Source organism: Triticum dicoccoides, chromosome 4A (genome assembly GCF_002162155.2).
Source record: "Triticum dicoccoides isolate Atlit2015 ecotype Zavitan chromosome 4A, WEW_v2.0, whole genome shotgun sequence".
In the NCBI taxonomy this organism is placed as follows: Eukaryota; Viridiplantae; Streptophyta; class Magnoliopsida; order Poales; family Poaceae; genus Triticum; species Triticum dicoccoides.
The window spans coordinates 708,837,360-708,850,248 of record NC_041386.1 but is presented as its reverse complement, the minus strand read 5'-3'; the positions used below and the strand labels follow the sequence as shown (position 1 = coordinate 708,850,248).

Genomic DNA, 12,889 nt, shown 5'->3' with positions numbered 1-12,889 from the left:
GTTGACTAAAATTATCTCACAAGCAAAACATGATCACACCTTAGTACTCTTTGGGTGTTAATCACATAGCGATGTGAACTAGATTATTGACTCTAGTAAACCTTTTGGGTATTGGTCACATGACGATGTGAACTATGGGTGCTAATCACATGGCGATGTGAACTATGGGTGCTAATCACATGGCGATGTTAGGCATGGCACATATGACAGCATGGAGCTCGGAGGGGAGGAGTGAAGGAAATATGCCCTAGATGCAATAATAAAGTTATTATTTATTTCCTTATATCATGCTAGAATTGTATTAACCGGAAACATAATACATGTGTGAATACATAGACAAACATAGTGTCACTAGTATGCCTCTACTTGACTAGCTCATTAATCAAAGATGGTTATGTTTCCTAACCATAGACATGTGTTGTCATTTGATTAATGGGATCACATCATTAGGAGAATGATGTGATTGACATGACCCATTCCGTTAGCCTAGCACTTGATCGTTTATTGCTATTGCTTTCTTCATGACTTATACATGTTCCTATAACTATGAGATTATGCAACTCCCGTTTACCGGAGGAACACTTTGGGTGCTACCAAATGTCACAACATAACTGGGTGATTATAAAGGAGTACTACAGGTGTCTCCGAAGGTACATGTTGGGTTGGCGTATTTCGAGATTAGGTTTTGTCACTCCGATTGTCGGAGATGTATCTCTGGGCCCTCTCGGTAATGCACATCACTATAAGCCTTGCAAGCAATGTAGCTAATGAGTTAGTTACAGAATGATGCATTACGTAACGAGTAAAGAGACTTGCCGGTAACGAGATTGAACTAGGTATTGGATACCGACGATCAAATCTCGGGCAAGTAACATACCGATGACAAAGGGAACAACGTATGTTGTTATGCGGTTTGACCGATAAAGATCTTCGTAGAATATGTGGGAGCCAATATGGGCATCCAGGTCCCGCTATTGGTTATTGACCGGAAACGTGTCTCGGTCATGTCTACATAGTTCTCGAACCCGTAGGGTCCGCACGCTTAACGTTTCGTTGACGATATAGTATTATATGAGTTATGCATGTTGGTAACCGAATGTTGTTCGGAGTCCCGGATGAGATCATGGACATGACGAGGAACTCTGGAATGGTCCGGAGATAAAGTTTGATATATGGGATAATAGTGTTTGATCTCCGGAAGGGTTCCAGAATTCACCGTAAGGGGTTCCGGATGTTTCCCGAAATGTTTGGGTACGAGAACACATTATTTGGGCCAAAGGGGAAAGCCCACAAGGTTTTTGGAAAGCGCAAAAGGAAGTTTTGCGGAGTCCAGGGGCCAGACGCCAGGTTCCCTGGCGTCTGGGTCCAGACACCGGGAACCCTGGCGTCTGGCCCTGAAGTCCGAGAAGGACTCTTGCCTTTCGGGTGAGGCTTTTACTCCAAGTTTCGACCCCAAGGCTCAACATATAAATAGAGGGGCAGGGCTAGCACCAAAGACACATCAAGAAACACCAAGCCGTGTGTCGGCAATCCCGTCCCCTCTAGTTTATCTTCCGTCATAGTTTCCGTAGTGCTTAGGCGAAGCCCTGCGGAGATTGTTCTTCACCAACACCGTCACCACGCCGTCGTGCTGCCGGAACTCATCTACTACTTCGCCTGTCTTGCTGGATCAAGAAGGCGAGGACGTCATCGAGCTGAACGTGTGCAGAACTCGGAGGTGCCGTGCGTTCGGTACTTGGATCGGTCGGATCGTGAAGACGTACGACTACATCAACCGCGTTGATAAACACTTCCGCTTAGCGATCTTCAAGGGTATGAAGATACACTCCCCCTCTCGTTGCTATACATCACCATGATCTTGCGTGCGTGTAGGTTTTTTTTTAGAAATTACTACGTTCCCCAACAGTGGCATCCGAGCCTAGGTTTTATGCGTTGATGTTATATGCATGAGTAGAACACAAGTGAGTTGTGGGCGATACAAGTCATACTGCTTACCAGCATGTCATACTTTGGTTCAGCGGTATTGTTGGATGAAGCGGCCCGAACCGACATTACGCGTACACTCCCCCTCTCGTTGCTATACATCACCATGATCTTGCGTGTGCGTAGGATTTTTTTTGAAATTACTACGTTCCCCAACAAGGAGTAGGGGAATTGCGCTGTTTTGGCGGCGCGAGGTGGATGTGTCCTTAAGATCATATGGCCGGAGACACATAGACGTGGATGTAAAGGAGGGGGTGGCAGGATCTGGAGGCTGACCGGGGTGTATGGCGAAGCTGCTACTGAACGGAAAATGGAAACTTGGAGAATGTTGAGACTTTTAGGACAACAGCATCAGCAGGATCGTCCCTGGTTATGTTTGGGGGACTTCAACGAGATCTTGTCTCTGGACGAAAAGGTGGGAGGGGCTGTTCGGCCGCACCGTCTCATGGACAATTTCAGGCAAGCCCTAGAGTCATGCGAGCTCTCTGATCTCGGTTATGAGGGCGATAAGTTCACGTGGAGAAACCATAGTCGGGAGGTTGATGCTTATATCTGTGAGAGGCTTGATAGAGCAGCAGCTAATACTCCTTGGTGCCAGTGGTTCCCGGAGTTCACGGTCCTCAATGGCGCCCCTCGTCACTCGGACCATAGGCCGGTCATAGTTTGCACCCAAGGAGAGAACAGGAGAGGGCCCGGGGGCGATCGAGGCTTTCGGTTTGAGGCGTGGTGGCTGAAGGAGGAGGGGTGTAGTGAACAAGTCCAGGCGGCTTGAGAGGAGGGATGCATGAACGGAAACGGGGGTGTCTCGGCTGGCTTAAGGAGTGTTGCAAGTAGGATGAGAACATGGGGAAAGGAAGTGACATGAGAGTTGGAAGAACGGCTCAAGCAGGCCCGGCGAGAGCTTGAAACAACAATGAGAGCTCCTGTGAGTGAAGCAAAAGTTTGGGAGGAAGCAAAACTTAGATGTCAGGTTGAAAAGCTGGAAGAGAGAAAGAACATTAAAGCAAAACAAAGATCTCACGTGTCGTGGCTGAAGGATGGAAACAAAAGCACGCGCTACTTTATGGCAGTGGCTTCAGCGAAGAGGAAAGCAAATAGGGTGAAGAAGTTGAGGAAGGAGGATGGCACGGAGGTGAAGGAGGGAGATGATCTTAACGATTATGTTTGCTCTTATTTTCAGGAACTTTTCACATCGGCCCAAGGGAATAGAACTACGAAATTAATCGACAAAGTTCAACCTCGTGTGACGAGTGCCATGAGAGCCATCCTCGAGGAGGAGGTGACGAGGGAGGAAGTTAAAGCGGCTCTGGATCATATAGGAGACCTCAAGGCACCTGGACCGGATGGGATACCCTTTATTGTGTACAAAAAACACAGGCACTTCATGGGGGACAAAGTGATAGAGGAGGTGCTCGCGGTCCTGAATGGTGGGCCAATGCCTGAGGGCTGGAATGACACAGTTGTTGTCTTAATACCTAAAGTTAAATCCCCGAGTAGGATCAAAGATCTGAGGCCGATCAGCTTGTGCAACGTGGTTTACAAATTGGTGTCTAAGGTGATTTCGAACCGTCTTAAGATGATACTTCCTGAAGTTATTTTGGACAACCAAAGTGCATTTGTGCCGAGGAGGCTGATTACAGACAACGTCCTTATTGCATATGAGTTGTCACACTTCCTGATGAATAAGAGGACAGGAAAAGGAGTAGTTGCTGTGAAGGCGGACATGAGTAAAGCCTATGATCGTGTCGAGTGGAATTTCTTGAGGGCTATGCTTGTAAAACTTGGGTTTGGATCACGTTGGATCGATCTGGTTATGAATTGCGTCAGTACTGTCAGATACCAGATTAAGATGAACGGAAGTTTAACGGCTCAGTTTTCCCCATCCCGAGGCTTCCGGCAAGGAGATCCAATCTCGCCATATTTGTTTGTCATCTGCGCGGAGGGGCTCTCATCACTGCTACATGACGCCGAAGCTGCTGGCACAGTGAGCGGAGTCAAGATTTGTCGGACGGCGCCTGTCGTCTCACATCTTCTGTTTGCCGATGACTCTATGCTTCTTTTCAAGGCCAAACAGGAGGAAGCCCAAGCCCTAAGAGATATTCTGGATCTTTATGAGAGTTGTTCCGGACAGTGCATTAACTTGGAGAAATCGGCAGTTATGTTTAGCCCAAACACCGGGGGTGCGGCTAGAACTGCTGTGAAGGACGCCCTTCAGATTCATAGCGAAACCTGGAGTGATAGGTACTTGGGGCTGCCGGTGCATGTTGGTAAGTCCCGAAAAAAGGCGTTTGCTTTCGTCAAAGGAGCTATGGCGGGCAGAGTGTATGGGTGGAAAGAGAAACTGATAGCAAAACCCGGCAAGGAGGCACTGATCACCACGGTAGCACAAGCCATTCCAACATTTGCTATGTCGTGCTTCTACCTCACTAAGTCCTTTTGCGAGGAGCTCAGTTCTCTCATTGGCAACTACTGGTGGAGCCAGCAAGACAAAGAGAACACCACCCACTGGATAGGATGGAAGAAGCTCACGTTGCCCAAGGCACAGGGGGGGTCTTGGATTCCGTGATATGCATGGGTTCAATCTGGCCATGTTGTCGAGGCAGATATGGAGGCTCATCCAATCACCAGAATCTTTATGTGCGCGCATACTGAAAGCTCGTTACTTTCCGAACGGTTCTTTGCTACATGCAGGACCTGCGGAGGGCATTTCATACTCATGGAGAAGCTTGCTTCATGGCCTTGACCTCTTCGGAGAAGGATACATCTGGAGGATAGGAGATGGAACTGGGGTTAAAATCTGGAGCACCCGTGGTTACCTCGCCCATGGTCTCGCAGTGTGATTACACCGCGTGGCCAGAGCCTTCTGGAGTGGGTCAGCGATCTTATTGATCCGGCCACCGAAAACTGGGATGAACAGCTGGTACGAGACACCTTCTGGTTAGACGATGCAAACCACATCATGCAGACTCCGTTGAGGGAGGGGGTCCAGGACTTTGTGGCTTGGCATTATGACTCAAGGGGTTTGCACTCTGTAAAGAGTGCTTATAAGCTACAAGTACAACTTGAACGAACAAGGGAAGACGGAGGTGCAGGGGGGAGCTCCACCAGCCCGGTAAACTTGAATGAGATCAAGGATGACTCATGGAAAAGGATTTGGAAGCTGTGGTGTCCTCGTAATATTCAGATGTTCACGTGGAGATTGAAACACGACTCCCTAGCTTTACGAACCAATGTAGCACATAGAGGAATTCCGATTACTGATACTAAGTGCCTCTTTTGTGCGCGGGCGGCTGAAGACGGAGCTCACCTCTTCATCAGGTGCAAATTGGTGAAAGGGGTGTGGCGACAACTCGCACTCGAGGGTGAAAGGGAGCAGCTGGAGAGCATAGGGTCCGTGCATGCAATGCTTGGTTTCTTGTGGGGGTTAGATGAGAAGAAGCGCCTCCATATCCTCACCTTCTGGTGGCTGTGGTGGGCCAATCGAAATAAACTGCGACAGGGTCAGATACCGCTCACAGCAGAGGTGATTGCGAGACAAGCGAGGGCCAATGTACTTGAATATTGGGAGATCTTCCGACAGCCCGCAGCTAAACCTCGGCCGGACAAGTGGAGGCCACCAGTGCATGCAGAGTATAAGATCAACGTGGACGGATCCTTTGTGCCGGGAGAAACACATACAGGCTGGGGAGTTGCTATGAGAACGAAAGATGGCCTGCTTGTGTGCGCCAGGGCTGGCAGACAGGAGCACGTCACTGACGCTTTTGCTTCGGAGATCATTGCCATGTCACATGCGGTCACCATGGCAGCGGACCTCGGCATCGTTCGGCTTGAACTGGAGACGGACTCGCAACTCCTAGCGGAAGCTATGGATCCGCAAAGAGTGGATTCCTCCCCATATGCTGCTATCATTGAGGACATGAAGTACCAGCTAAAACTTTGGTTTTACAAGGTTGTAATCACCGTTTGTAGACGCTCGGCTAATTCGGTAGCCCATGAACTAGCCACGATTGGCCGTAGTTGTGATCCCAACCAATACATGGATTGGGAATCGGATGTACCTGCCCAAGTGGGCGCCTCTGTAATAGGCGATATGCCTAAGCTCAGTTAAGTAATAAAGCTTTACTTTGCTCTAAAAAAAACACCCATGGGCGTCGGTCTCTCATTGGAGAGGACACCATCAATCTCACATTTCCCTTCTCGCGGCATGGGTTGCCGTGCCTGGCTTGGTTATTGGCCTTTTGTCCCACACATGGGAAGCTTCAGGGTCAGACTAGATCGAGGCGGACAGTGTAGTGCTTCACAATTTTGTCTTCAATGAACCATGTCCAACATCTTTGCCTCCCATCGCCGGCCGCCGGAACGACTATACATTGAGAACAATGATTGCGGAAAGAATAGAGAAAAAAAACTTGGCATGTCGGATTGGAGATGGATGACACATTGTTTTTGTAAGTTTTGTAACTTGCCAGTGGAAAATGTCTGCCACTCCCCCAACACATTTTTTTTTGAATTGCCCCCAATACATAAACTCTTATGAATTTTTTTTATATGTGAAAATATCTATGCACATCGATCCCTCTCCACTTGAATCTATGTAGACCACTCTGCCTGAAATTCGGTATGCATAATCATTGCTGCGGGAAACATTTTTACCCTTGTTTATTGAGGTTGCGGTGCTTTTTAGGGAAATTTTTGGTTTTCTTTTTTTTAAGTAGAGAGAGAGAGTAAGTTGTGTTTTTCTTTGAATTTGTTTATTTTAGTTTTTTTGGAAATTTTTTGTTTATTTTAGTACATATATATATATATATATATATATATATATATATATATATATATATATATCTTTCCCTAATAATAAAGCATGGATTGGGTCTCCGGGTTCACCGTCACAATACGCTTCTTCCCGTAAGTTTACGCTTTCAGTTTAAATTTAAAACATATTCAAGGTGGTACTAAATTTCTGTCTCAGTAATTCAATCATAGTTGTTTTCTTTATTTTGCGTTCTGAAGATTGGCCCGTCGATTGTGTACACAAATACATAATTGGGCTGGGCTTTCCTTCCCTAAAAAATAGCGCAATGTGTGGCCGCATTACACCCGGTCTCTTTCGTCTTCTTGCATCGATCTCTTTCTTCCTCGACAGCAGCTCTGCAGCAGACCTGGACTCCTTCCTCTTCTTTGATCTCACCCGATCTCTTTAACGCGTACCAGATCGAGGAAAAGAAACTATTCGATTCGTTATTAGATCGAGAGGGAGAGGTCACGGGGACCAAGCACAAAGTCGTCAATGCTATTGCTCCTCACCTCACTGATCCCCTTTGTTACGCCGCCGCTGGTCCTCACGTTGCCGCTTGATCGGCATCGAGTTTGTTGGCCAAATCGACAGAAAAATCAGATCGGGATAGAGAGGTCACGAACTCACGGGTACCAAGCATGAAATCGAGAAAAATCAGATCAAAATTGAGAGGAAAATGCTGAAGCAGACAAGGAGAACGACTTCCAGTCGGGATCGAGACAACTCCTCCTCGAAATCTGCTGCTACTTCTCCTCTCTTCCATGGACGGGGACATGGTGCCCTGAGGCTTGGCTGGGTTCGATGGAGCAAGAAGAATTTGATGGGAGGAAATCATTGACATGCTGTAGTGGGTCTTGGAGTCGTTCGGCAAAGGAGCCAGCCTCGAGGCTATTGGACGGGAGTCGACGGGCAGGGGATGGAGCGCGTCATGGCTGTTGGGCTCTGGTGCGGGCATCACGAGCGCATCCCGAGTCCATCCATCAGTCAAGGTTTCCACCCACTAGAGTTCGAGATGCCGCTGCCAAGCCTGCCGACGAGAATATACCAGTCGCAACTTACATATTGTTACCATCGGTTGGTTATTCTTTTGCTACTTCGAGGGCCACCAGCAGCACCGGCTGCGAACTTTGCATTGCTGGTATGTGTCTGTGGGACTGTTTCGCAGATCATGTCAACCAACCTAGCAAATTGGAAAAACATGGTCTGAAGTTATTAGCGTATACTGTAATGTAGATTCTTCCAGTGAACATATCAGAATAGCAGGTTCCCAGATCTTAAATAAACTGTAGCAGTTGATTGTTGATAATGTAATATAACCTCATTTGCATCTGCCTAGCCTTTCATCGAGCAGCATTTTGGTAAGCATATCTTGGGCCCAGGTAAACAAAGAAGAGTTGAGCTTTCACTATCTGGTTGGCTGAAGATATCTAGAGTTTAACCCTGCCGTGGTGTAAGGAAAGCCATGACCTCAATTCTGAACCAAAGAATCCAAGGATAAGCAGAAATATGCTATGCTTGCAACTCAGTTTGTATCTTCTCCAACGAATATTGCCCTGGTACTGACAGGTTGTTACTACATATCTTGGTGTGGATTTCACCAGCGGTTCAACTTTTCAATCCAGTATATATTCTGGTCGGTTTTTTTCCTCCTGATTAATTACCTGGTGATTAAAATTAAAAGAAAGAGACAATACTTTAAGACCTACATAAGGATTCTCAAGGTATATGTTTTACATGATCGTATCGAATCACAAGAATACTTATGCCCCTGTTGTCGTCATCGCCAAACTGGGCGCTCCACGCGCTGATGCTGCTCGCTTCGGTTATGGATTACCTGAAGCTTCTGAACAATTTTCAGTTATTTATCTCTTTTATATTTTCAATTTCAGCACTAATTCATTGCCTAAAGCTTGCAGAGTATTATCTAAGCACTTGCTATTCATTATTGCCTGAAGCTTCTGAACAATATAGTTATTTCTCTGGTAATGGAAAATTATTATATATTTTCTTGTGCTTTCTTTACTGCAGAGACCACTAAGTATTCACCCGAGCCAATATATGGTGTTACAGATGTACACAGGTTCACTGGACCCATGATAGTCACGGTTGACAGAGATCAAACCTTTTGTGGATAACTAGGGAGGAGAAAAATGTTGTACTGTAGTTTAATTGCCACTTGTCGCACATATACAAGTTCACTTACACTTTCGATACTACTCAAATATCCTCTAGATTTCTATGCAAATTCATGAATGATTTGCTTTCATTTATTCCTGTCAGGTTGAATGCGAGGAGCTTGCTTTATTGATAATTTGATGTTTGTGTGTTTACATTGCAATGGAGGAGGCGTGTCATATATTCAGGTATGTGTATTGAAAACTATTTTTGTAGTAGGTTTATATGGATGATTACGAGCAATGTTATACAAAATCAAATTTTCTCATGTATCATTTTGGTTGTTATGCATGTATATTGCAGAGTAAGGCAGCCCCTATTTTTAACAATTCATACCCGAGAGCTGATGTGTTAGTTACTGCCGTAGTATTTAAATTCTTTAAATTTAAAGGATGATATCTAGCGGAGAAAGGACAAGACCTTGCAGCAGGAGTATATTGTCAGGCCATGACCCATATACCGTGGCATTAGTTGTTGATAGTGAAGTTTGGTATGCAGCTGGAGATGACATGACTTTTTTTCTTTATTATTCTATTGAAATCGCCTAGCTCCATTTTACATGTTAACCATGTATGTTTTCGGCTGAATCTGTTAATCGACAAATCATCGATCAAAATTTTGTGGAAAGAAAATGTGAACCGGTATTCCGTCTAGATAGGATTGTAGAATGTTATTCAGTTGAGATTGTTGCCGTAGCAAGGCTGGTTAACCTTCATTGATTTAGTTTCAAATTCTTCAGATTATTTAAATTTGGCATATTTGGATGATGATGGTAACTATATATAGCTGCACTGCATATACAGATGGAGATCATAATGCCAAGGTAATGTACAATGTGTCATATGATGAAGTAGTGGGTTGGGGCAAAGAGAAGTGACAACATATAAATATTTGTTTCTCCCGTTGCAACGCACGGACACATTTGCTAGTATATATATATATATGTATATATATATATATATATATATATATATATATATATATATATATATATATATATATATAGAGAGAGAGAGAGAGAGAGAGAGAAGGCCGCTGGGCCTGTTCACTTATTCGAGTGTGGGCCTAGTGCACCCCGTTCGTCGTATACACTTGGATGGGCCTTTGACGACCCGCTCGCAGAGTGGTTCGTTCATGGAGGAAGTGAGGCGGCTCCACGCGCGCTTGCTCCGGCGCGGGGAGCGCCGCCTGCAGCCGCTCCTCCTCCGCGTCCTCGCCGCCGGCGACCTCCATTACGCCGCGCTCCTCCTCGCCACCTCCTCTCCTCCCTCCGCGACGCTCCACGACCGCCTCCTCCAGGCGCTGGCCGCCTCGCGCAGCCCGCTCCTCCTCCGCTCCTTCTCCCGCGCCCACCGCCTCCGCCTCCTCACCCCTCTCTCCTTCACCTTCCTCCTCTCCGCCGCACCCCCCCTCCTCTGCGCCCTTCGCGCTCTCCGCCCACGCCCTGCTGCTCAGGTCCGGCCACCTCGCGCCCGGCGACCCCTTCCTCGGCTCCGCGCTCGTCTCCTTCTACGCCAGGACCCGCCTCCTGCGCGACGCCAGGCGGGTGTTCGACGAAATGCCGCGCGGGGACACGGCCGTCAGCAACGCGCTGCTCTCGGCCTACGCCAGGGCCGGCCTCCTCGACGCCGCGGAGAAGCTGTTCGGGGAAATGCCGGACCGGAACGTGGTCTCCTGGACCGCGATGGTGTCCGGGTACGCGCAGAACGGCCGGCACGAGGAGGCCGTGGGGGCGTTCCTGGAGATGTGGGAGGGGGCAGGGGTGCAGCCGAATGAGCTGACGGTGAGCAGCGTGCTGCCCGCGTGCGCGGCTGTTGGGGCCATGGAGCTGGGGAGGAAGGTGGAGGAGTACGCGAGGGGCAAAGGCCACCTGGTGAATGTGTATGTGGCCAATGCACTGCTGGAGATGTATGCCAAGTGTGGCAGCATCCAGAGAGCTTGGCAGGTGTTTCAGGGGATCGGTCGTCGGCGAGATCTCTGTTCTTGGAACTCAATGATCATGGCATTCGCCTTGCATGGCTCCTGGAGGGAAGCACTTGCCTTGTTCCATAAGTTGAGGGTGAGGATTTCTTCCTTGAATTGTAATTTACTCCTATGTGTTGGCACCAACGCAGCATCACTTCCTTGCAAAGTTATTATTTGGTACTAGATTTAGTGATTGTTGACATTGTAACCACATAGCAAATTACATTATTTTGATATGCCTTGCTCCTTTGTCACTGTGGAACGTGGAGCTTATTTTACTGTATTTAGATGACAGGGGCTAAACCAGATGGTATCACATTTGTTGGAGTCATTTTGGCTTGCACTCATGGAGGTTTGGTAGATGAAGGAAAGCTACTCTTCAACTCCATGGAGGCCGAATTTAGTCTTACTCCAAGAATTGAGCACTATGGTTGCATGGTTGATCTGCTTGGGCGTGCTGGTCTCCTGAATGAAGCCTACAGTATGATAGTAAGCATGCCAGTGGAGCCTGACGCCGTCATCTGGGGAGCCTTGCTCGGTGCCTGCAGCTTCCATGGAAACGTAGAACTAGCGGAAACAGCAGTAAACAAACTCATCTTTCTTGAGCCACAAAACACTGGAAATCTGGTGATCCTGTCAAACATATACGCGTCGTCTGGAAAATGGGACGGTGTTGCCCAGGTATGGAAGTTACTCAAGGAGAAAGACCACAAGAAATCATCTGGGTACAGCTTCATAGAGCTAGATGGCAGGATGCACAAGTTCCTTGTTGAGGATAAGTCACATCCAAGATTTGTGGAGGTGTACAGCACCCTTGACAATGTCACAATGCTCATGAAGCTTGTCGGACTAGAAAATGAGGAAGAAGCGGAACAGCTGTTTCTGTCACCTGTAGAGATCTAAATTCCTAGAGATGTGAAGAGACTGTGATCATAAAAGTGATCTGGGATTTCCTATGAACTGCTCTGATCTGATCTTCCGAGTCAAATTGATGTAGCAAGGGATTTTTCAAAAGGTGGCAACAGAAGGAATGCCAAATCAAGTCAGTGCGTAGCACCACCTGGGCATCGACTCTTCTCTTCTTGCTGCTATAAATCAAAATGGTCGTTCATGCTGTGCTTGCTATTAAGATGCACAGACCACCGAGAATTGCAGACGAAGCATATAATTCCAAGATACAGCCCAACAAGGTACGTTTATTCTTGAGCAGAGGCGGAGCCAATCCTCTGTTCCCTTTTGGAGCTTTGGCATCTGGCAAGTTATAGCTGCAACCTGCGACGACGCCGAGGTGAGTTTTCCCAAAAGAACATCATTGCCAGTTGCTCGGAAGGTGCTGTTGCATAGTGGAGAGGAGGTTGACCTGCAGAGCCTGGACCTCTCGGGGTCACCGGCGGTAGCGCCACCAGTGATCTTGAGAACCAGACTATAGTCCCAACAAGGTACATCTCGTTTCATGAATGAGGCGATCCCTGTAATAACACGTTCCCTCCTGATGTGTTCGATTGCAGTTTATTACTCAATTTTGATTTATTATTGAGCTGGTAAAAGAAGTAGCAGATATAGAGAGTTTGTTTATAGCCCCCGTGCACATGCAGGATGTATCCATTATCTGGACTGGCCTTTTTTTTTGTCAAGATCTATGTTGGAATCTTGGAAATTGTTTGCTCGTTTGGAGAACATAATAAAAATGGCTAGACAGGACTCGAAAAAAAATGGCTAGAATTTTCTTTGCCGCAACATGTCAATTTCTAGTTATTTTTGGGGTTTTGCTAAATGTCACGTGGCTGAATTTTTTGCTGGCGTCAGTTGAATTTGGTCGAGGCCAATGATAGGGGCGACGTGAGGAGCGCAGTGATGTTGACCCTGGCGTGGCCGAGCCAGGACCTCGCTGGAGACAGGACAATGCTGCGAAGGGCAGCAAGCTGTGGTGTCCAGGCTAAGGTGAGGAAGCAGGTTGACGGGTGCGGGTCA

At 47.2% G+C, this 12,889-nt stretch overlaps 1 protein-coding gene across 1 annotated transcript; it reads left to right on the top strand.

The window, feature by feature from the left end:
• The first annotated feature begins 7,694 nt into the window (after positions 1-7,694).
• LOC119284175 (pentatricopeptide repeat-containing protein At5g08510-like) lies at positions 7,695-12,879 on the top strand. The gene is made up of 4 exons (XM_037563408.1): positions 7,695-7,916; positions 8,115-8,136; positions 10,102-11,012; positions 11,207-12,879. The coding sequence occupies exons 1-4, from the start codon at positions 7,695-7,697 to the stop codon at positions 11,819-11,821; spliced, it is 1,770 nt and encodes a 589-aa protein (XP_037419305.1). The 3' UTR covers positions 11,822-12,879.
• Positions 12,880-12,889: the final 10 nt, after the last annotated feature.

What these genes read in the sequence shown, in the direction of transcription:
- LOC119284175 (XM_037563408.1), top strand. Translation starts at nt 7,695, where the DNA reads ATGGAGCGCGTCATGGCTGTTGGGCTCTGGTGCGGGCATCACGAGCGC. An exon ending in TTTCATCGAGCAGCATTTTG is followed by an intron (nt 8,137 to 10,101) that starts GTAAGCATATCT and finishes GGAGGAAGTGAG; the next exon opens with GCGGCTCCACGCGCGCTTGC. An exon ending in CCTTGTTCCATAAGTTGAGG is followed by an intron (nt 11,013 to 11,206) that starts GTGAGGATTTCT and finishes TACTGTATTTAG; the next exon opens with ATGACAGGGGCTAAACCAGA.